Raw genomic sequence first — 25,672 nt, 5'->3', positions numbered from 1 at the left:
CAGCTCATGTGCTGTTTCCTATAGGAAGCCCAATTATGGACTGCTTCCTTTCTTCTGAAGTTTTACATAGCTACACATACACACACACACACACACATATACACACACATGCATATATATATATATACACACACACATATACATATATACATATACATCTCCCTGTTTGTATGCCTCTTCCCCTCTAGAATGGAAACTCCTTGAGGGCAGCAACTTTTTATTTTTGTCTTTGTATGCTCAACACTTAACATGGTGCCTCACATATAATAGGTGCTTAATAAATGCTTGTTGAGTTGATGGAAAATCATGCCCTTTTTTGCCTGGGCCAAGGCTTTCAGGGGAGCAAAATCCACACAAGACTCGGCTTTGACTTCCGTTATTACTTTGTTCAGTCAGCAAATCTGAGTGTCTTCGAGGAAGTAGGGGTCATGCCAATGCAACCTCTTGCTCTGACAACTTACATATTTTTATGCAGTGAGAGCTTTGGAATGGCTGTTTAGAAAACGAGAGCAGGGTGCTTCTGCCCAGCCTCAATTTCCAATTATTTTATTTAATGTCTCTGGGTTTTCTATGGGCATGGCTTGTGGGAGTGGTCAATGAAGGGTCATACTCCACCAGGCTGTTCCCAGATGAATATGGGAGAACAGACTGAATGCTGATGCCTGTGAAAATGCGACAAGCTGAAGTATGGTTTGCGTTTTATGGTATATAAATTTAATAAAGCAAACATATCATTTGGAAAAACAAAACGCATATCTCTCTGTCACTTGTCTTTGGATCTTTCTCATCTCTCTCTGTCTCTCCATTTCTCTTTTTCTCTCTGTTTCCTCTCTCTTCCTACCACTCCTCCCTTCTTCCATCCTTTTCTCATCTTCACATGCCTTCCGCTCTCAGATTTCCTTCACATATTCTGAATTTAGCTTGTATATACCTAGATATTTACATGTTCTCTCTTGAGAACATATGCTTCTTGGGATGATGAGGCTATCTTGGAGGGGGTGTCTTTCTTTGTGTCTTGAGCTTTTGGCATAGTACCTGGCACATAGTAAGTGCTTAAAAAATGCTTGTTGCCTGGCTCACAGATGCATGTAACATAAGAGGGTAATTTCACTATATAAACATATAGGAAAAACATAGTTCTATATGCTTTTGATGTCTATATCTATATATGTATATAAAATGCATATATATGACAGAAGGTCAATCTTGGAGTCAGGAAGACTTAGGTTTAAGTCCTTCCTCTGATAAAACTGACTATGTGACCCTGGACAAGTCATTAACTTGGTCCAGACTACTCTCTAGGATGACATGCTACTGATGAGTTGACAATCTGCATTGGTGAAGAGATTTTTTTTTTTATTCAAGGGAAGCTCCCTCCACTGATGAAATCACAGGCCAAGTCTTTAAACACACACAGGCACACAAGTACTAATTAGTGAGTTCCCAAATATTTTACCTCAGTGTATCAACTTTGTCTTTGTTTAATCTAGAAGGTTTTCTTACAACCTCAATGTGAGACACATATCCCAGACATGGAAAGGCTGTCTCATGCTAACAGTATATATGAAAACCAGACCATGTACATCATGACTAAGGTTTTAAACATGTCCAAACACGAAGGTCTGAGCAAAGGTAGTGTCCAACTGTCATCTCCCAAGCATGGACCCAACAGCACAGAGAGAAAGCCCTAAATGACAGGACCATGGATCAATCTTATTCCACCCCCTGAGGTCCAGAAGAAGGAAGTGACATAGGTGTGGGATTCTGAAGAAGCAAAAAAGTAGACTCCTCTCCTCTTCAGCCCCTCTCACAATAAGAGAACACATAGATTTTGCTACAGAGGGATGCCTCTGGGAAGGGCATCCTTAGGAAAACAAATAACCCTGGTTTCCCCATTTCTGGAATCTTCACAATATCTCTCTAGATTCTGTACCATGGTGTTTAGTTAAACCAAGTCTTTAAGAAAGTAGAGCTCCAGTGTCCCCAGATGCTAAAGAAAATCAAGAGTAATTAAGAACTCACCTTCTTGATGATTGTAGGGGGAAAAATTTAAAGAAAGACATACTTTGATTATGTTATTTTTTTATAGACAAGTAATTATCCTTCCCTTGTCCCACCACAACCTTCCCAACTGCCTCTGACATAAATATATAGAGTATCTAATGCATTCGTAACATTTTTTTTTAACCAAAGGGAAAGTTCTGGGGACTAATCTAGTAATCAGGGCCCCCAATTCCCATCAGTACCAATGGGAGGAGGAAAGTACATGCCTCTAAGTCATTGTTGAAGCATAATTAAAATGATAGTTAATAGGCCAGCCTAGTACTCAAGCTCTAGCATCACTTGCCTCACTAATTAAAATGATAATTTGACTGTAGGTGACAGAAACACAAGCCAAATGCATATTTTCTCCCCTGCTGCACTCAGGAATCATTCTGCTGGGGGAGAAGGGAAGGTAGGCTCAGAAGAACTGAGTATGTAGGAGAAGGCAGGGAACACAATAATTGCTAAGATGACTCTGAGACACTTTTACGAGATGAGGCTAGCTGACAAGCCCATGCCAAGATGGCCTTACACTTCACAGTTCCTCCTACAGTGCAATGGATAGAGGGCTGGAGTTAGAGGACCTGGGTTGGAATCCCAACTCTGTCACTGAGTCAACTTAGGCAAGTTTTTTTAGTTCCCTAGGCCTCAGTTTCCTCATCTGTAAAATTATTAGGTTGGACTAGATGACTTCTGGCTCCATGTTTATGATCCCATGACCCGACCAGTCTTTCCAGAAAACCATCTCAGTTTGCTCAACAGTTTAGTTGTCAACGATGGTCCCATTGGGATCTTCTAGTTGACTTTACCTGCTTCCCCATTCCTTTCAATCGTGGATATTTAAAGTTTCTAAAGGGAGGTCATCTAGTTTAAATCCCTTAATTTAAAGATGAGTTAACTGAGGTTCAGAGAGATTAAGAGTCCTGGTCAAAGTCAAATGGATAATAAATGGCAAACACGAAATTCAAACACAGATCTCTTGATTCTAGATTCACCCTCTTTCTACCACACCATACTTTCTCCCAATGTGGTGGCCCATTTTATATTGGTCCCATCAGGCTCATTTGAATTAGGACATCTTGGCCTCCTTCTCTTAAGTGTGCCTGTCTGGTTTGAGCGTTCTCTGTATCGACCCTGAGCCACAAGACCTCTTGTAGGCCCATCAGATCATTTCTCTCTGTTCATTTGAGCTGGCACCAGTGCTAGTTTCTGGGCCTCCTCCCCCTCAAAAGCATTTGCTGCTTGCCCCGTCTCCAATTTCCTTAACAAAGATGTCAGAAACTGGGCTGGTGCCGATTCCCACAGCCCTGTGCTGGACACCTCTCATTACTTAGCATGTCATTGTTTATGGGCCATTAGCCAGTTTTCAGCTCACCTTTTATGTGCTCATATAAAATCAGAGTTAGAGTCTTTTCAAATGATGGGAAGCCAAAAAGCTTTCCAAGAGCCTCTAATTCATCTTTAAATTCATGGTGTTATTAAGCAGTTTTACCATTTTGTCTAAGAAAGTTCATGCAGGCAATTTTTTTCATAATCATCTCAGTTTTTCACCTTTTTTGCTTTCAAAAATCAGCTATAATATTTGACAAGATCTTTAATGAGCAGAAACTGTCAATAATTTTTTAGCCTTCTCTGTCTGTCTTTGCTTTTTTAAAGTTAATTTGCTATATGTGATCTCAAGCAACATACTGGAATGAAAATCAAGAAACCTGCATTCTGTTGCCCAATCTAGAGGGCCCTACGGCCCTCTCTAAACCTCAGTTTTATTATCTTGAAAATATCATTCCGTGAGAGCTATGTGTGTGGTGGGTATAAATCTGGCCTCAGAGGCAAGATTAGGTGGGTTAAGTGTCACCTCTGACACATCCTGGCTTAATCTCTCAGAGCCCCCAGGTCAATCTCTAAGGGGGGAGCATGTGTTGTCCTACTCCTAGTGCTACTGGTGGGAATTTGGAGTCCTGATTAATAGAATAATCCCTTGTCTCCCTTGTTACGTACCATACTAAAGATGCATTAAGGCAAAGCAGGTGGCAATCTACATTGGTAGAGGGATTTTCCTTAACAGAAGTTCCCTAGGCCAAAGAAGTCACTGGTCTGGTCTAAAAAAGAAGAGAAAAGAAAAGAGGAGAGGAAAGGAGAGGAGAGGAAAAGAAAGGAATGGCACCTGCCCTGCCTATCTCATAAGGTTGTTGTGAGAATCAAGCAAGAAAAATTGTGAGTACAATGTATCATCATAGGATTGTAGTTGCATAGATTTAGAGCTGGAAAGGACTTTGGCCATGATCTAATCCTCTAGAAAATATTCTGTATCAATAGAAGGCTTCCCTTTTCCATTCTCATCTAATTCATTCCACAGTTACCATCCATGTTTAGGCTCAGTTCATTAGCTGACTCTTCAAAATTTCTCTTACCCAATTTTGCTTCTGTTTTGCAATGCATCCATCCACCGACCATTTTGTAGGTGGTTATTGACCCAGTCAGTCCAACAAAAGATGGTCTCAGAACCCATCTTGCTAGGAAGGTCATAGACAGAGGACTCTAACACACACACACACAGACAGACACACAGACATAGACACAGACACAGAAACACTCCATAGATCTTGCAGATAAAAGGACCTCAGTCTCTATCAGGGATGTCAACATTCAGGAATATAGAACAAGCAAAAGGAAACTGATGGAAACATCCACTTACCTGGTTTTGATCAACAATTATTTCGATGTCTTCATCACTGCTTAGCTTTCCATATCCTTTTTCTTTACTTTTCTTGTGAAAGAATAATTTTAAAAAGCGTTTCAGTAGCTCGGTAATTTTGAAGCATTATTGATCTCTATTCTCTTTCCATTAATAACTGGTCTAACTCCCAGCTAAAATTCAACAGTAAAAAATGAATTCCTTTGTTTCACCGTATTGGCTAGTCATAATTCATTACACTTTCTGCAGATCTTGTATGTATGTAAGCAAAGGTCCTCTAGTTTCCTTAAGCTGCTGGTTGGTAATAACTCAGTTTTCATTTTTGTTGACTTCTCTTGCTATCCCCCTCCCCTCTTTGTGCCCTCTAACCAAACTTTAGCTCCCTTCTCTGGGGCCCTTGTTACTTTCATGGTTCCTGGTCAGTTTGAGCATTACTTAGAGAGACATGAGCAATTACTAATAGAAGAGGCTCTTAATGATTTTTATGTCATAGACCCATCTAGCAGTCTGGTGTAGCCTATGGACCCTTTCTCAGAATAATGTTTTTAAATGCATCAAATAAAGTACAGAGGATTACGAAGAAAAACAATCATATTGAAATATAGCTACCAAAATATTAAGAAAACAAGTTCACAGACCCCAGATTATGAAACCCTGCCTTAGAGACACTTGTGGCCCTAGCACTTCTTTTTCAGTCTTGAAATTGTGTAAATAGTTGTTTAAGACTGGGATGATCCTGAATTAAGGGGAAACGTCACACTGCCCATACGACAAAATTAAAGTTGTTCTCTCCTTGTACATAGACCAGATGAAATTACCATCGGGGAAACCGTCTGAAATAAGTCACAAGATGGAGCAAGAAACACTTCTATATATTAAGGACATTTTTTAAAAGGAGAAACAAATAGATCATCGGCTAGATTGCAAAGCCCTCCAACTAGCCTGATTATACTCAGGCCCTTCTTTTACCTTGGTGACCACACCCCCAATCACTTGCAGCCATATACACATTCTTGGGAGGTTTTAGTTTGGAAACAGAGACTAGAGATCATTTCATTTTTGCCATAGTTATGAAAAAGAAGCCTGACCTCCCACCTATCTGAACTCCACCTGAATCCCAATTTAAACTTTATTGTTTCTTTGTAATTTGGGTCAGAAAGTCTAAGACAAATATACCTGAGGCCCATGCCTGTCATACTAGATGATCACTAAAGTGGAGAAAAAAATAAGTAAATAGACACCCATATCCCAAGTTTATTTTTTAAAATGACATTGGCTTTTGAGTTGTCAATAAAAGTTAAGAAACTTAAAAACCCCAAATTTTCTGTACTCCCAACTGATATAAATTAGAATATACCTGTCCTTAGAGGGTACATGGTGTCATTTGAAAAGTCACAAATCTTTAAGAAACTAGTGGAGATAATATTTGCCCATATGCCAAGTCTTTGACCACTCGAATAACATTTCTACCCCAACTTTGCATATCCCCAACCCTCCCCCCCCCACCAGAATAAATGAGACAGGCAATAGTGCCTATTCTAGCAAAGAGAATCTCCAAGTATATGGATGCAGACCTAAAACCTGGGCTTCCATTCATTTATTCAAGAATTTAGAATGGAACAGAACAGATGGTCATGGTGTTTCTCTGTCTGATTATTCTTGCTTTCATTTGAGGTTAGATTTCAGGCTGGATGGAAATCGAAAAGAGCTTGATTGACTTCCATCAACCTGCTTCTTCCCACCCATTCCAATTCCTATCACTTTGCCCTTTTGCCCTCTCAGTCTAAGTGGGTGTTGGGAGGTAAATCGCCCAGGCCATCTAAAGGAGAGATTGTTTTAGAGCACCTCTTGGATTATTTGTCTGTATACCTACCAAGTAGCTGACTTGCAGGGCCAGTTTTCTGGACAATAGGGCATTAAAGAGAGATGGGATGTGAGTCCTTCCACTCATGTCACTTTCAGACATCCCAGAATTCCTTGCACCAACCGAACTGTGGCTTCATTGCCAGGGTTTGGCACAATAGGACCCCGAATCTGGCACAGCGATGACATTTAGAACATGCATCAAGGACTGAAGCATCCCTGAAACAGTCTCCAATCTGGGCAAGTAGTCATCGGGGACGGGGGCAGGCCACTAGCACAAAAAGGAATCAAAAACTTGATGGCTTCCTTTCCTGATTCTCCTTCCAGGGTATCTCTGTCCCTAGCTGAAGCTTCTTTTGAAGCTCATCTATTATTTACTATTTTTTTCCTTTCCCACTCAGTCCATTCTTCAATTATACTCTGTGTCCCCTGGAATAAAACCTTTCCCATTAGCAAAGCTTTTAACCTCTTTCTATCAACACTTTCTGGGCTCTTTGGAGTTAGAGTTCTGGGCTATTATTGTGAACAAATTAAAGAAGTAATACTTTCCCTAATCTCCAAAACTCCACTTCTGATTGCCACCTCTCTCTCTTTCTTTCTCTGTCTCTCTGTCTGTGTCTCTCCTCTCCTCACCCCATCTCTTTTTCTCCCTCTTTTTCAAGCATCTTTCTGTTTGACTCTGCTCTCTTTGTCATTCTCTCCCTGTCTTTCTTCTGCTTTCTCTGTCTCTCATCTCCCTTCCTCACCCTGAACTCTGTTTCCCTCTTCTTTCTTTTTCATCACCTTCTTCCTTCCTTCTTTTCTTCTTTCCTTCCTTCTTTCTCTCTTTTCTCTCTTTCCTTCCTTCCTTCCTCCCTTTCTCCCTCCCTTTCTTTCTTTGTTTCTTTGTTTCTTTGTTTCTTTCATTTCTTCTCTCTTGCTCCCTCTTTCTCTGTTTCTTTGTTTTTCTCTATCTCTTTGTTTCTCCCTCTGTCTCTCTCCCCCTTTCTCCCTCCCGCTCCTCACTAGTCTCCTCCCTCTCCCTCCCCCTTCCTCTTCCTCTCCTATTCCTTGCTCACAGCCTACTTTTCCCTATAATTTTGGTCTCTGATTGATTCAAGCCTAACTTTATGGCATGTGGTTACTCAAAGTGAACAGGCATCTGTCCGCATCCCTGAAGTGCTAAAAGACGATCTTCCCGAGCCCTTCTTTCTTAAGCCCTTGTTCAATAGCCAGCAGCAAACCCCTCTTGCAAATGGACCTTGAGTCATAAAACTCCTGCTCTTGCTCCCGAAATCAAGCCCATTTCTGAAGTCACCCCTCCAGCCCGGGGAGGTAAACACTGCTCTGCACTCTATTGGCATTCTCTCACTTACTGTTTATTCTAGTGCAGCAATAATCCTCTTTCAAGCACTTAGCTTCGCACTTGGACAGCTGGATCGGTCAACCCAGCCAATTCTTCAACTGGACTAGCTCTCCCCAGCTGGGAACCCTTGTCTTCTAGCTAAGTTCTTCTAATATTCAAAAAGAAAAAAGAAAAAGAACCCATCCTTAACACCAGCCAAATCCCTAACTTCCACAACAATGTGTGGGCTTTGGGATCTGAAGGGCTGAGCAAGAGGGAGAAAGAAAACTAATCTCAGCCCTTGTCCAACCCTGGGAGGCAGGGCTTCAGTGGGAGGGGAAGAAACTTCCTGTGCTCCTCCCTTCTCCTCCCAGCAAAGAAAACAGTCAGTAGCTGGCAATATCATCTAAGGCCTTGAGTCTATACTTTTCCACACTTCTCACCTTAGTATTTGTGGCAACAAAGACAGAAACCTGGTTTCATGTTCAGTGGAAAAAAGTATTTGTTCTAGAATCAAAAAGGATCTGGGTTGGAAACCCAACTCCACCTCTTCACCCTCTGCATAATTCTGGGTAAGTCTCTTCACCATTCTGGTCCTTGGTTTCCTCATCTTGTACCAAAGTTGGGGCTTGTACCAGCTCAAAATCTGATCTCAACATGCTCAGAACCAAAGGAAGGTGAGGCACATGAAGTTTAGGGTATAAGAGGAGAAGAAGAGATCTTTTGTCAAATCTGATCTATGCCATGAGTCTCCAAACTCCCACAACAGACATCCAGCCCTGAGGCTCATCCCTTTATCATTTTAAGAACAGCCATTGGAAAAAAAAATTCTTCCTTTTGATTTTCATGAGGAACTGGGTGAAAGAGATACCCACACCTGCTTTACCTGCCCACCATCCTATGTTTCTAGGACTGGCTTCATATAATCTCTGGGTAAAAGATAATGTGCTAGTGGTAACAATTTGAATATAATTTAATCTGTTTCTTCTAGAAAAATCCATAGTTATCTTCTTAAGAACCTCAAACCTGGTAAGCATATAGGATCTTAGATCCAAGGCTTACAGGTACCTTCAAGGTCATGTAGCCTGATATATCCCCTCCCCATTTTTTAAGGCCCAAGGAGATAGAATGACTTGTTCAAAGCAACAGAGGTTGTCAGTGGCAAAGGTGGGATTCAAACCCAGGACCTCCAGCTTCAGACCTAGGTCTCTTTCCATTGCACCACACTGTCTCCTCTTAGGTTTTGCTTCTTATAGCTGCCCAGTATACTTCTCTGCCACTCGTGCCACTACCAAAAAAGAACAAAAAGCCCCAAACTAATAAGGGTCATTTTTTCTACATGCCAGTAGAGTAAACTTTAAAACAGGAAGATTCCTTTGGAGGAAAATGGAAAATCTTAGAAGCTTAGCCAGAATATATTACACAGGAAAATTTTATAAACAAGAACTTGAGAAGATTTTACAATGTATAATCTGGTCTATTTGAATATAAATCACAAATTCCTTCAGAGGAATACTATTTTTTCTACAGAGCAAGAATACTTTAAAAAAAACCCTACTGTGTTTTCAGAGGAAATCTACAAATTTTGTATGGATATTTTGATATATGAAGGGGCTACCACATCCTAACTCTCAATAAATGGACAGAATCAAAGAATCAGAATGCATCTTAGTAGTCATTTAGCCAAACTGCATCACCAGAAATCCCCACTACAGCATACAGCCTTTGTTCCAAGACCCCCAGGGAGGGGAGATCCCATTCCTTTCACCTGTAGTCCATTCCTCTCTAAGAGCTATGAAATTTTTCTTTCCATATAGCCTAAGTTTGACTCTTTGATACTTTCCTCTAGTTCTGCCTTCTGGGGGGTAAGTAGAAGACTTGGGATGTGAATCCAGGTCTTCTAACTTCCCATTCAGTTCCCTTTTGATCTGTACCACAGTCTTTCAATAGTAGAATTCTGAGATCCTCTAAAAATGAGGAAGGATTGTACATTATGGATCACTTTTGTGGGAATTTTTGCCTTAGTAGAAAGAACAGTAATTGACTTTTACCAATTGCTTTTTAATGTTTACAAAGTCCGTTACAGCCAATATTTCATTTGAGCCTCACAATAGCGTTTTGGGTTACTTAATGTAGTACATGAATTATTATGCCCTTTTTATAGATGGAAACTGAGGTTGGGGTACCAACAAATCATTTAAAGATTATTAATAAGGTTATAAGATAAGTACTAGCATGGTATAGTACTATAGATAGCATTAGAAAGACTTGGGTTAGAGCTTTGTTACACTTGTCCATGGGACCCTGGGCAAGTTACTTAACTTTCCATTCCCAGGTCCATAAATTACAAAGGAGAAGCTAATATACATTGGTGGAGGGAGTTTCTTCACTAGGAATGAATGAAATCACCCTGCTAGATGAAAAATAAAAGAAAAAATAATTACTGTGAAAATACACTCTCTAGGCAGTCCTACCTATTTACCCTGGGAGGGTAAATTAGTCCTTCAGTAATAAGTAAATATAGTCTAAATTGACTAAATAGCTGCATTGACTGGAGCAGGAATCAGATTATGTCTTCTGATGTATAGGATATATAGTTTATAATACCAGAATATATAATCTAGTCCAGGAAGGAAAGATGTAGTCAGTGGACCCGGGGTTCAAATCTTGATTCTGTTGCTTTATTAGCTGGATGACCTTGAACAGGTCTTGACCGCCTTGGGCCTTTATTTTCTCAGGTTTAAAAAGGGGTTTTGAAAATAGGTGACTTCTGGGGTTCCTTCCAGCTCTACATCTATGATTCCATGAGCCCATGACCTCCCTGAGATTCAGTGGAGCCTCTTCTATAAAATGAGAGATTGGACTAGATCAGAGGTTCTTATCCATTTTTGTGAGTCATAAACACATTGGGTGAAGCCTGGTGAAGTCTATAGGCCTCTATTAATATTGTTTTTGAATGCATAAAATAAAGTACATAAGATTATATTGGAATAGAGTTTTATATGTATATAAATGATATATGTGTGTATGTGCACCTATATGCATATAGACACATATGTCTATCTACATGTATATGTATGTGTGTATATATGTATATATGTAAGTGTGTGTGTATAAGATTAATTTCCACTTTTAATCAGCAATACTATGGGTCTTTGCGCCAATTAAAACTGTAAAATTGAATAGTAATAATAAAGTGCTTTATTTCCTTACAAGAACCTTTTGGGGGCAGATAGTGTACTTGTTATTATTCCCATTTTACTGATGAGAAAAGTGAGGCCCAGAGAGGCCATGGAGCTTTCTCATTGTGACATAGCCAGTAAATGTCTAAGATGGGATTTGATCCTATCTCTTGACTCCGGGTTCAGCACTCCAACCAGCACTACTTTTCCATAGAGCAAGCCAATTTACGTGGATTGATTGATTGTGCTTGTCGTCCTGGAAAAGAATTCATGAGTTTAGACACTCAGTTTTTCCACCTGGTCGGTTACTTAACCAAAGTGGAACCCTTCAAAGAAATGTCACAAGAATTCTTTGTCTCCAAGTGTCTTTTCTTAGTTGGCTTTAGTTAGAGAGAGCTGAAAAATCCCTTTGCTTAGAGGGGGGCAAGTGCGTGTGGTACAAGACCCATAGTCAGAAAGAGAGACCAACCTCTTCAGGAATTGGACATTGGCTGAAATAATAATAAAATAAAGTCCTATCTTATAACATTTGAAAGTTTGCAAAGTGATTAACCTCATGAGAAGCCTGGAAATAGGTAGTGCAAGCATTATAAACCTTTTATGTAGCCAAGAAAACTGAGGTTCAAAGAAAGGAAGATTTGCTCAGGGTCACACAGCAATTGTGGGAGGCGGGAAGAAAAATTGCAGGTTTGATCAAGATTGACTTTAGTCATGAGTAGAAAGTCGAAGAGCATGGATGAGGCACTACTTGACATGATTTTCTTGAGCTACTTATTCTGAGCAAAAAAGAGTTGGGTGGTGGGGGCAGTAAGGGGTGGGACTCTGCCCTTCCTAAAGGCTGTTAGGAAAATGCTTTAGGAATTAGTTTCTCTCCTCCAAAAAATGATTTCACCTTTTGAAATTAATCTATACCAGGTAAATCATAGGGAAATTTAAAATGTTGAAATGAAATATAATCATACCTAACATTTCTACATATGCAAAACCTTTTAACACGTGATCTCATTTGATTCTTGCAACAGCTCTGAAAGGTAGGTGCTCTTATGCTATTATTATCCCTATTTTACTGATTAATAAACTGAGTCTCAAAAAGGTTAAGTGACTTACCTAAAGTCACAAAGCCAATTAGTAACTGAGAAAGGATTCAAACCCAGGTCTTTCTGATACAGAAATTTAATTTTCTAGTTCTTAATGTCTAGTACAAAGTATAGCATTATGGGTTGGTGAAGTCAAGTCTCAGCTCATGGCCTTTAAAATGAATACTTTTCTCTTGATTTCCCTTATTACTAATAAACCAATCAGAACTTCAGGGTTGGCTCCAGACTTCCTGTGAGTCTAAAGAGTCATGGCATCACTACAACGGGGGAGAGTAATGCTCCTAGGGGAAAAGGAAAAGTGGCAAAGGAGAAAATAGGGAGGAATAAATCTAAGTTCAACCAACCAGTTATCAGCTCCCTTTTAGATGCCTGGCCCTGGAAATACAAAGACAGATACAAGCAACCCTCTGCTCTCAAGAAGCTTATGAGAGGAACAATAGGAACTATATCCTGAAATAACTCTGATGGGAAAATGTAAGGGAGATAAGAATAAAATAGCAAAAGAGAGGATTGATTAAGGACTTAGAAAAATTTGTGAGGAAGGGGACAATTTTAGTTGAGAAAGTGTTGCCAATATATCCTGGAGCAGAAGAGTTTGAGACCTTCTTACTCCTCTTCTGAAAATACATTCTTTAGATAATCCAACTTCTGCCTTGGGAGGTAGTGAGTTCTCCCCCTCTGGATGGCTTTAAGCAGATCTGGATGACCCGTAGCTGGGTAATTGGTAGATGGGTAAAGGTTGGATTAGAGGATCCTTTAGGTTCCTTCCTACTCTGATATTCTGTGATTTTTGTAAACAATCAATATGCATTTGTTAATTGCTTACTATGAGGCAAGTGCTATACTAAGCATGAGGGATATAAAGGAAAAGGCAAAAACAGTCCCTGCTGTTGAAAAACTAATAATCTACTGGAAGAAACAATATATAAAATCAGTTAGATTTTTTTCCTCTTACCCAATGGACTAATTTCAGGTATTTCCCTTTGCTGTCTATGAGAAAGCAGACATCAGGGGTGGGGGGCAAGGAAGGTCACACCTACGACTGCCCGTTGGCACAGGAGTCAATAAGAACTATAGTTCCTCTGGAGCAGCTATTTTTTTTTCCCTGAAAGAATTTCAGAACTGTATCATTATCAAACTGTGAGAATGTGAAGATAAGACAAAACTAGCTATAGGAGACATTTCCCTCTATCTTGAATTTGGGGATAGATAATCCACCAATGTGTTGCCATCAAAGTCACTAGGGTTGAAAAGAAAATGGGAGAAGGCATGTATAAACAACAAATGTATAAACAACAATTGCTTCAAAAAACTACTCTGAAGCCATCCTGCTATGTCCAGACAGTCAAATATTCAATTAACACCTTTTATAGGAGGCCCTTCCTGGTCCCCAGCTACTAGTGACTTCTCCTTTAGAACTGTCTTCCGCCTAGTCAACAAGTATTTATTTACCACTCATAGGATGTCCCCAGTTTTACTAGGCACTGGAAGTAGTTACAAAAAGCAGACGGCATGGTCCTGTTCCTTGAGCAGACAGTCCAACAGGAGAGATAGGGCAAAGAGAAGTGAAATTTCAGGGCAACAGCTACTGTCCAACTAAACTGGCTTACTTGTTGCTCCTCACACATTCCTCTCCATTTCCCATCTTCCTGCCTTTGCACTGGCTGGTCCCCCTGCCTCTAGAATGCTCTGCCCCCTCACCTCCACCTCTTAGATTCCTTGGCTTCTTTCAAGACTTCGCTCAAAAACTACCTTCTACAGGAGGCTTGTCCCATCCCCCCCACTAGAGGCTTGTGCCTTTCTTACTAAGATTAACTTGTATCTACTTTGTATATACCTTCTCTATAGCTATTTATGTACAAGTTATTTTCCCTATCAGATTGTAAGTGCCTTGAGGGTACGGGCTACTTTGCATTGCATCCCCTGCATTTAGCACAGTTCCTGATATACACATACTTAATAAATGCTTGTTGGTAGATCCACTGAAATAGGTCCTTGGTCTCTGCTCCTATGTGGGACTTCCTTCCAAAGTTGTGGATCAGCCCACTCATACTGGCCCATCTTGTCCTTCTAGGTGAGTCTCATATTCCCTCCTAAGTCCCCCCCCCACCCCCAACCCCATCCTTGATACTCTCACTTGTCATTGTATAGAAATACCAAAAGCATCTTTCCAACCTCTTCCAGTATGACTAAAAAAAACCAAACAAACAAGCAAACAAAAAACCAAACAGACCACAAGACTCAGAGTAAAGACATCTCAGTAGATTAAAATCCCTAAGGCCAGGGCTCATTTTTGTTTTTTACTTGTATCTCCAGTGTCTACCACAGAGCCTGCTATTCTAAGAAATGTTTGCTGACTATTGGTTCATTATTTAAAGACTCAACTAAAGTTGCTGAGCTGGAAAAAAAAACCCCATAAGAATGCTATTTTCCATTTTCAAAATTTAACCAAATCTTTGTCATTAATCTTCATTTGCTTACTTAGTTTGTGTATAATTCATTCTGTTATATACATTGATTCTTTTGGACATATTTCTTATTGGGTTATAGGGATGAGAGTTGGAAAGGATCTCAGACAAGACATTAGATTTAGCTTTGGAGGGACCTACTGAGGGAGGCTGTGAGCCACTGTAGAAGGAATATTGGTTTTGGGGTCAAAGGACACAGGTTCAAAGTCCATCTCTGCTGCTTATCTCTGTGTGACTTTCATCAACTATAAAAGGAGGGCGGGAGTTGGAATCAATGACCTCTGACACCCCTTCTAGCTCTAAATCAATGATTCTACTACATGTATTACTTTGGTCAACTCACTTTTCATTTCTGGATCTTAGTTTCCTCATTTTGAAATGAGGGGTTTTCAGCTCTAAATCTAAGAACTTTGTCAAACTCTCTTATTTTACAGATGAGGAAATGAGTCAAGAGAGGAAGACGGCACTTGACTGAATTCACTCTGGTGATAAGTAGCTTGGTTAGGCTTCCTTTAAATTATGTCTAAAGTATATGATATAGCAAGCAGTCTCTACATACTCAGACAATAAAAAAAATGTTGTGCTTTCCCCCAATTAAAACAAATACAAAAAGTTTTTATTTTTTAAAAAGTATTTAAATTAAGCCAAACAAGTTTAGGATTCCTTCCCCTTAGGCAAATTTGTTTTGCCTTTCCTGACTTTCTTTCAGCCAAGCTTGTTACCAGAATTTTTTCTCTGCTAACAAAGATATATCATTCAGACTTGGGAAAGAGATTTCTGATCAAAGTGCTGGGCTTTTTTTTTTTTAAGTTCCTCAATCAGAAGAGAGAGATCAAATAACATAATTATTTGAGACAAATCCATAGGGTAATGAGCAGCTCGAGTCAGGTTTCTCTCACCCCATGTTCCCTGGGATGTCCTTTGATGATCGTTGTTTACTGCATACAAGAAAAGAAGTGAGTGCCTGGACTGGATTTGGTGATTCAAGAATATAAATCTTGGATGCATGCAAGTGAAGAGACAAGATGTGCTTCACAGTGTTCTGAGGTGAAGCAGAGGGGCCAGAATCCCAGAATTCTAGAGTTGGAAGTGGTCTCAGAGCCCATCTGCTCCAACTTTTGTGGAACCAAGAGAACATTGTATATGGTAACAGCAATATTGTTCTAAGAAAGACTTTGAGCAAATAAGTCACTGTGACTATTATAAATACCCAAATTAATTATAAAGGACATATGACTGGGAATCTTCCATACAGCATCCCCAATAGTATGCTGTGGGCATGATAATCCCAACAAGAGTTCACAAGTACTTGGGCTACATCAGTAGAAGGGCACTGGCTAGAACAAGTAAAGCAATGGTCCAGTTGTAGTCTGAGCAAGATCATGTACCTTAAAACTCATTTTACAGAATGGGAAACTGAGGTCTAGAAAGGTTAAATGTCACCAAGGTCAACAGGTCATGAACTGCAAAACTGAGACTGGAATCCTGGTCTTCCAAATCTTCCCCCTATGCCCAATTGTGCAGTTTTTATTTTGAACATAATTCTGAATTCAGTTCACGTTAAGTACTGTTAAGTATCTACTCTGTACAAGAGGTTCTAAACTTTACATTTTTACTTATTAAGTTTCTTGGAGCCAAGTAAACATCAGTTCAAATCCCTCCTAAGACACAACTAGTTGGGGCAAGACACTTAAGCCCTCTCAGACTCAGTTTCTACATCTATAAAATGGGAATAATAATAGCCCAATAAGCCCACCCCAGGGTTGTTGAGAAGATCAAATGAGATATTTGTAAAATGCTTTGCAAACCTCAAGAGGCTGTATTAATGTGGCTCATGTTATTTGCGTAAGCTTTTTCCCACCTTCCCAGGCTATCAAACCCTTTTTTAATTCAAGTCCCATCAAGGGCACTTTAGTTGTCCCAGCTTTTCCTCACCCACAAGTTTAATGGGTGTGTCCTAATGCTTTCCACCCAAGTGGTCAATAAAGATGCTGTGGTGAAAACGGTGAAGGCCAGTGAGCCGTGACTTTCCTCTAATAATAATCACAATAGCTGACATTACTACAGAGCTTACTATGTGCCAGGCACTGTGCTAAGCACTTTATAGTTATCTCATCTGATCCTCACAACCACCCAGGGAGGTAGGTGCTATTGTTATCCTTATTTTACAGATCAGGAAACTGAGGCACACAGAGGATAATGACTTGCCTAGTGTCACACAGCTGGTTACTGGCTGAGGCTGGACTTGAACTCAGGTCTTCTTGAGTCAAAGCCTAGTGCTCTTCCCATCGTGCCACTTAGCTGCCTCCTAACAATATCATAGGAGGAAGTCACCAGGAAACAGAGATTAGAACCAGCCATTTTTCATTTTCCCCCTTTAAAAAAAAGCCTATTTTTTGTGGGGGCACTAAACCTGTGACTTCATTGACATAGGTAACTTCCCTCTAGCAATGCAGATTACCATCTGTTCTGCAATTTAAAGTCCTGGAGTTGCACTGAGAGTTTAAGTGATTAGGCCAGGGTCATACAGCCAATGTGGTATACAAGCAGGACTTAAATTTAGGTCTTCCTGCTTCCTGGGCCAGCTTTCTATCCACTAAGACCTGCTACCTTCCTCATTTTTATATGACAGTTATTTCTGTATATACAGCCCCTCTCCCTCAGTATCCCCCTCCACCCAAATGAATCCTACCTTGTAACAAAGAAAACTATCTAAGCAAAGACAACTAACCCAGTGGTCATATCTGACAGTGTATGCAACATTCTGTGACCCCTCCTCCCACAGTCTTTTACCTGTCTGGTGAGGAAAGGGAGATGTGTTTCATTCTATCGCTCTTGGTCTATGGGAACATAACTGGTCCTTGTCTTTCAACACAGAACCAACTGTTCTCCATGATAATTTGAGGCCATTAAGCACATCAAGGAAATCTGCTATATCATATCTGTGTATGACATTTTGAAGCCTGGTCTTTTGTGTCTAAGGATCTGTCTCCTATTGAATCTATTTTTACCTGGTTTCCTGAAAGTTTAATTCTAAGAACAAAAACAACAAAATTCTAGGATGTGCAGCATGCATGTCTGATGGGAACAACCTATTTAGGAAAGACAATGAATTTCAAAAAGTTGGAAGTATTTCGAGTTGCTGGCAATTGTTACATGATTGTGTTTGTCTGGTGAATTTTCCAGGGATAGATGAAAAAGAACTGGGTGATGTTTGATCCTGGGTTTCTAACTTGACTATCGTTAAGCTAAGCAGGACCTTAGCAAACACAGATTTTGTGAAGGAAGGCCCTACTGAGGGTTTCTCTAAGGACTTTTGCTCTCCAAATTTTAAATGACCAATCCTTCTTTCCTCGAAAAGTTTGTCTAGTTGAAGTAAAATAAAAACAGAAAGTGAGAGGGATTACCACTGGATCCTCCAAAGCATAGAATGATAGGCAAACAACTTGTCTATTATGACCTTAAATGTGTTCTCAATTTCAATCAATCAAAAAATTTTGATTAAAAATTAAATTTTTTAAAATTTAAAACTTAAAAAGTTAAAAATTATTAAGTGCCTACTGTGTGCTAGGCAGTGTCCTAGGCACTGGAGATACAAACAGAAAAATGAAGCCGTCCCTGCCCGCAGGGTTCTGACTTTCTGTTTCGTGATTCTTCCTTCTCCATCCCTTCCCAACAAAGATCTATGCATAACCATGACAAGGCAGCAAGTAGGCAAGCAGTGTCTCCTGGAGCCGCAGATTATTACTCTCTGTTCTGAGACTTCCTCTATGGTGCTAAGATCAGCTGGAAACCCGTCAATATTCTAGTCACAGTATTTCTAACTGAGCCCTTATCCCAGTGTTCTGTGCAAACTTGGTGATCGCTGGACTGGCTAAGCACTCATCCAGAATACGGTGGTATGAATCAAGAGCAGGACTGGGGGTACTGGTCAGATCAGCGCTGGGGTGCTGGACTTTTGATACGACACTGACGAGGCATGAGCCAAACAGATGGCCCATTATGCATCAGTGAAATAACAACAACAATAATAAACATGTATAGAGTGCTTTAAGTTTTGCAAGGTACTTTCCATGTTTTATATGATTTGATTCTCACAGCAACCCTGTGAAGCAGGTGCTATTATGATCTCCATTTTACAGATGAGGAAACTGAGTCTGAATTTAGTTAACTGACTTGCCCAGGCTCATACAATTAGCAAGTGTGTGAGGCTGTGTTTGAACTTAGGTATTCTGATTCCATGTTCAGTGCTCCATATTCTGGCGTAATAAGCTATTTTTCATTATGATTAGTAGTGTTGCTTTGCTGTCATCATCATATTTTACATTAGCATTTTACATTTTGCAAAGATTTTACATACGCAATATCAGTTTATACTTGCAACAATCCTACTGATAGGTACTCTCCATATCATCAGTCCCATCTTACAGATGAGGAAAGCAAGGTTCAGAGAAGAGAAATAGATGACTCAGGGTCACAAGTCCATTAGTGTCCAATGTAGGATTGGAGCCTACGTCTTCCTGATTCCAAGTAAATAGCTCTCTATCCACTACTCACTCAGTGTATATCACTTTAAAATTTATAAAAGCATTTTTTTCTTGCAACAATTCTGTGGTGACAACAACTGACATTTATATGGGATGCTGAAATTTGCAAAACGGTTTAGGGACATCCTCTCATTTTAGAGAATAGGTGCTGTATAGGCATTATCACCTCCATTTTGCAGATGAGAAAACTGAGGCTTTTAGAGATTTGATAAGTTTCCTATGATCACCTGGGTAGTTAGTGCTGGAGCTAGGAAGATGATGTGCATGAAGCATTCTGACATGGAGACCCCTAGTCTTCTCCCTCACCAAGCTACCTGTGAGACAATTCTAGAAGTGTCACCCCATTTTATAATGAGGGGCAATTAAACATCCGGGCTGAAAAAAACACACCACAAAATACCCGGAAAGGCAAAAATACAATGGCTTCTCACAAAAGGGCAAAAGTGATCAGGGAGATTTTAATCAATGAGTTTTTTCACCAAGAACCACTCCAACACAAAAATTTGATGGTCTGTGCTTCTAATTTCCAGGGGCTATAAATTGTCTATTCATGGCAAGAAGACAAGAATTCATGAGAGCACCCCCTTGATGTCGATGTCAATTTCAGACACCCAGTTATTTGGTCAGACTCTGTTTATGTAGGGACTCAGTCACTTTGAAAAATGTGCTCTTTTTCTTCTATTGTACCAACACTCATCTATTATGAAGCATCTCTCTCTTCTCTCCACATGGAGATACCTAGCCCACAAAAAGGGCATGTGGTGGAATCTGGAAAAATTTAATAGGCATTATGTTGCCCCTTTGAGGAAATATCTATACCTGGAGAAAATTAACAGTCAACATGCAGGAGGCCACACATGTTGAAAGAGCATTGAATTTGCAATCAAAAGACAAGAGTTCAAGTCTCAGCTTTGCTGATCATTTATTGGGTGACATTTGGCAAATCACTTAACCTGCCAGTGTCATACGGAACTCTAACATTATAAATTATAAAACGGCTGCTGTGGTGGAGAAAATTTCTATACTAGGAGTTTACTATACTGATAAAAACATAAGTCTGGCGACTCCCCCTCCCTTCTCCCTTCCTCTCCCAAAGAATCATGGGATCCAAAATTTAGACCTAGTTGGAACTTTAGGGGACATTGAGTTCAAATACCTGATTTTAAAAGACAGGAAACTGAGGCTGAGGGAGGAGAAGTGACACTCCAGGTCACAGGGCTGGGTCATAGAGGGGCTGGAATTTGAAGCATTAATATTTATGCAGTGCTTTAAAGTCTGCCAAATGGTTTTCCTATATTTAGCTTGTTTGGTCTTCACAAAATCTGAAGTCATAGGCATGTTATCTATCTGCCTCTAATAGATGAGAAATATCAGGGCCATATCGTTTAAGTGCTTTGTTCACGGTCACACAGGTGTTACATGTCAGAGGTGGGATTCAGGCTGACATCTTCCTAACTCCAAGCCTAGGACTCCATCAAGATTCAACAATTCATTAAAAATAATTTCAATAACCTCTTTAGACCCATTTAAAATAATCTTTCCTTATTTTTGACCTTTTGTTTGGTCTTTATATTGTGACCATATAAATAAGATAAAACACAAGTCAAAATACATAACTTGTGATATCCCAAGTGCTAAAAAAGAGTGTTTATTTCAGTCATTTGTATGACTTTTTTCCCTCAAAATTGTCTAAGTAATAGAAAATATAATCTTTATCCATAGATGCAATTTCCTTAGTTAGTTAAAGACTCATTTAGCCCATGGCTTCAGACGCATCACTTATAAGGGGCTTCCCCCAATAAATTACTTGCATATATTCTATATTCAATTTTCTGTGGACATGTCACTCTTTCCATTCCCTTTCTTCTTCATCCCCAGGAATGTAAGCTTTTTGAGGGAAGGGATAGTTCTCTTTTTCTCTTTGCATTCCCCAGTACATGGCCCATAGTCCACACTTTTAATAAATGAGTACTAGGTGGCACAGTGTGTAGAGCACCAGGCCTGGAATCAGGAAGACTCATCTTCCTAAGTTCAAATCTGGCCTCAGACACTTACTAGCTGCGTGACCCTGGGCAAGTCACTTAACCCTGTTTGCCTCAGTTTCCTCATCTGTAAAATGAGCTGGAGAAAGAAATGGCAGACCACTTTAGGATCTTTTCCAAGAAAACCCCAAATGGGATCATGGAAAGTCAGACACAACTGAAAAATGACTGAACAACAACAATAAATTCACTGAAAGGGATTGATGTCCTGGGTTCAAAGTGCTACCTCTGACCCTTGCTGCCTATATGGGTTTGGGTAAGTCTCCCCTAGCCTTTCTGGTCCTCAATTTCCTCATCTTTAAAATGAGGGGTTTAGACTAAATATCCTCTGAGGCCCCTTGCAGTTATAGAACTGAGTCTATAATTTTATAAATTAAAGCAAATTGAATTAGGAGAAGCAGCAAGCTCATTTAAAGAAGAGCACTGCCAGACAGTAAAGGCCCCTGTACAGCCCATCTAGTCTACTTGTTTCTAGCAGTATCCTCTACATTCTTCTGGCAGACTATAATGCTCTTTTGTTAAAAAAAAAAACAAAACAAAACTGAAAACCAAACAACCCAACAACAACAACAACAAAACCCCAACCCAATCTCATTTCTAATACCATAACTACTACTTTTTAACTTTTTTTCTCCTTTGGGGGAAATATTTCTCAAGTTTGCATAAGTTTATTAATGATTTTTAGTTAATTTCAGTGTGTGGTCCCCAAGAGTGAATTTCTACACTCAAAGAGCCAGTCAGCACTTTGTCTTGTAAAACCACATTATCCGTGTGAAAGGCATTGTTTGCCCAGGGTATTAATCAGAGATGACAAGAGGAAGAGCTCGAAGAGTAACCCCTTGTAGTATTCAGCACTGAGGGATTGCCAAGGAGTAGATTGTTTCTGTGCCTGCTCTCATTCTGTACTTTCATTATGTGATATCCCAGAGCTGTCTCAGACTACGCATGATCTTATCTTTAGGAAGAACTTCCGTTAGGAAACCCCCATCACCTCTGTCAAAGATTGACAAGAAGGGCAATGGAAACAAACACAAAACAAGATTATTGGTCATTCCTTCGCTTCATGGAGGCTGGAGTCCTTCAAGTGGACTCCATATACAGCTTAGAGTTGCGCTTGTTTTATGTAGTTTTTGCATAGCTTAAGTTTTTTGGTGGAGATCTTGTTTTTATATCCCCTTCACTGCCAGATGTATCCATCCCTTCCCATCTCCTCTAGCAAACCATACCTTGTAACATGGCAAAGAGGAAAAAGAAAGCAGTTCAGCGAAACTAAACAAGAAATGAGTCTGATACTATATGTGATATTCCATACCCATAGTCCCCCACCTCTATAAAGAAGATTGGGAGGTTTTGTATGCATTTTTGAAAGTTACAAATGAATTGTGGCATTGAGGAGAGGGAAAGGGAGAGAGAGAGACAGAGAGAGAGACAGAGACAGAGAGAGACAGAGAGAGAGGCAGAGACAGAAATAGAGAGAGACAGGCAAAGAGAATAAGTGACAGAGAGAGGAGACAGAGACAGATAGAGACAGAGATAAAGAGAGCAAGAGACAGCGAGAGCAAAAGCCTCCTTGGAAGAGCCTCCACTCTAGAGACTAAGGGGAGTTTCCCCTTGGGTGGGCTCCAGGACCCTCTCTCTTGGTTGAGTTGAGAGAGCTCCTTCATTCTGTATTGTCTGGTACAGGGATGGGGAACCCGCAGCCTGAAGGCCACATGTGGCCCTCTAGGTCCTCAAGTGCAGCCCTTTGACTGAATCCAAACGTCACAGGGCAATTCCCCTTAATAAACGGATTTGTTCTGTAAAACTTGGACTCAGTCAAAAGGTCGCACCCGAGGACCTAGGAGGTCGCGTGTGGCCTCAAGGCCAGAGATTCCTCTCCCTAGATATATTCTCCTATGTATACCTTCTCTGATTTCTGTTTTGCTATGGTTTGGATAAACGGGTTTCTTTGGTATTGACTCTGTGTGTTCATTTCGTAACTGAAATGGGTCAAACCTTGGATATAGAACTTGAGGTCCTCCTTCCCCCTAGAAATCCCTCTCTTCCACCCTTGTCTCTACCTATATGAGATAATACTTGTAAAGTGCTTTGCAAACCTGAAAGTTTCTACTGAAGTGTTATAACCATCATCATCATCATCTTCTATCCCTTCTCAACATTTATATAGTTTCAGTGGATCATAGATTTAGGACCATAAGAGAATAGTCCTAGGGCTGGAAAGGGCCTCAGAAGTCATCTAGTTTAAGCCCCTGATTTTGTAGATGAAAAACTGAGGCTGTCGGTTAACTGACTAGCCAATGGTCACTCAAAAACTGAATGTCAGAGACAGGGTTTGAAGCCAAAATGATATTTTAAGCTTATTTAGTCCAACGCCTTCAATTTATAGATGAGAAATTGAGGCCCAGAGAAACCTAATTAGCTCACGGTCATGTAGATAATAAGTGGTAGAGCTAGGATTTGAACCCAGGTTCCTTCACCTTAAAGCTCACACTCTTTCTCCAGGGCTACGCTGTCCTATATCACTTCACTCTGAGCTATAAATCTGCAAAATATCATTGCAAAACACTTGGTAGAGGCAGGGAAGGAACTAAGATTTTATCTCACCTTTTAAACATGCTGAGTCTGACCACAAAACCCCTCAAATACATTCATGTGAACCTAGCTCCTCTCAACTTTGTGTCTCATAACAGAAAAGTTCAAGCTTGAGATCTGAGACCAATGAAAGAAACCCTTGCTGTCCCCAACCTTGCCTGGTCTCGGTCACCAGTCCATTGGGGCCAGCTGCCTGCAATAGTCTGCAGCCACAGGGAGCTTCCTCTGTAGATGCACAAAAAAGAGAATGAGGCAATTCTCCATGTATCACAGAAAGAAGCAGTTCTCCATTGGTTTTTTAAACTGCTTTTCTTTGTTAGCTTCCAACAAGAACCAATAAGAAACTCTTAATTTGTCACAGATAGGCTATACATGATGGAAAGATAAAAACCCTTCACAAAAGGGAAAAAAACATATTCTTGGATGCTTTTACAAATATTTTAGTATTTCGTTTTGTTTTTCTTGAAATTAGCTGAATATATGAGTGTACAGGCCCCAAATCAAGTCAAGGAGGATTTCGTAAGCACCTACTTACAAGGTGCCAGCCACTATGCTCAGTATGGGAAAGGTGAAAAGCAGTCCCTGCCCTTAAGGAGCTGCCAGTCAAATGGGTAAGACATTTCAAATGTATTCCATTTCCAAATACATTCCTTTCCCATCTCCTACCCAGTGAGCAGCTATTTACCTGTAAGATGCATCCAGCATAGCTAGAAGGCAATCTGAAAGGGGAATCTACATGAGTAGAGGTGGGTGGTGGTGGTGGGGACATAGTCCTTGCCCATAGAAACATGCAACAAATGGAAAAGACCACATACAAAATACTAGGTTAAAAAAAAAAAGATATAGACAGTAGCTGGAAGGTAATCTGAAAGAGGAGAGCACTAGCAGCTGGGAATTAAGGAAGACCTCCTGAAGTAGGTGGAGTTTGAGCTGAGCCTTGTAGAAAGTCAGGGGAGCTATGAAAGAGAGGTGAGGGAGTAGAGCTTTCCAGGCACGGGAACAACCCAGTACTAAGGCCCCACATAGAGAGAGACTGAATTAGGTACACTCCCTTCCTCCCACCATGAGCAAAGGGATTGACGCTGCTGCAGAGAATATAGGAAACTTTCCTCTACATGGAAATCTCTGCCCCCCACATGATCACAGCAGGAAGAAGAACAGGGAGGTGGGAATGAATACCCAGGAACCCCTGCAGATCCTCTCTTCCCAGTGCCTCAGCCCAAGCTCCTCTTGGCTCCATTCATTAAAATGTACAACCATTGGCATTGTTAAAAGCCCAAAGCATTATAGTGAGCCTGGGATTCAAGAGAAGGAAGAGGCCACCGCTATTCAATCAAAGCATTTATGAAGGACCTACTGTGGGTCATTCAATGTGCTAAACACTGAGGATGCCAAGACAATATAACATGAGCTTTATAGCAGACCATTTTGGTTGGTAGTGCCCCTGCCTAAAATAAGCTTGCTCTTATACTGTTCATAATTTAATTCAATTAATTAAAAGAGCATTTATATTCTGGACCTGGTAGGAATTAGGCATACAATGGTAGAAATGAAAAGTCCCCGACTTTTCATACATTATTTGGGGTGGGAGGAAAGACATGCATGTAGAAAATTAAATGCAGAATATGAAGGAATTTCTGGGGGCAGGGTGTTAGTTACTGGTAATGCTAAGCAAGCTCATTGTGTCGTTTAGGCCATAGGATGCTATACCCCAAATGAACCAGTTAGCCTTCTGACAGGAATCATTTCCATCTGTTATAATGTCACAGTGTTTAGAGTTTAATGGCATCTGAACATGTGATATTTGCTCACTGCTGGT

The 25,672-nt window shown here is 40.3% G+C and overlaps 1 protein-coding gene across 5 annotated transcripts in view; it reads right to left on the bottom strand.

Moving 5' to 3' along the window:
- Window positions 1-6,710, bottom strand: part of PEX5L (peroxisomal biogenesis factor 5 like) — a 190,469-nt gene extending 183,759 nt beyond the window's left edge. For 3 of the 5 annotated variants that reach the window (XM_027876004.1, XM_027876006.1, XM_027876005.1), the window contains exons 1-2: window positions 6,612-6,710; window positions 4,739-4,810 (exon numbers count right to left, since the gene is read on the bottom strand). In XM_027876004.1, the coding sequence (XP_027731805.1) occupies window positions 4,739-4,810; window positions 6,612-6,704 (165 nt within the window). In that variant the 5' untranslated portion in view covers window positions 6,705-6,710. The remainder of the gene's footprint in view (window positions 1-4,738; window positions 4,811-6,611) is intronic. The other 2 variants (XM_027876002.1, XM_027876003.1) reach the window with 1 other exon arrangement.
- Between the last annotated feature and the right edge of the window lie 18,962 nt (window positions 6,711-25,672).

Source organism: Vombatus ursinus, unplaced genomic scaffold (assembly GCF_900497805.2).
Source record: "Vombatus ursinus unplaced genomic scaffold, bare-nosed wombat genome assembly UNPS02014810.1, whole genome shotgun sequence".
NCBI classification, from domain to species: Eukaryota; Metazoa; Chordata; class Mammalia; order Diprotodontia; family Vombatidae; genus Vombatus; species Vombatus ursinus.
This window is presented reverse-complemented; position numbering and strand designations above follow the sequence as displayed.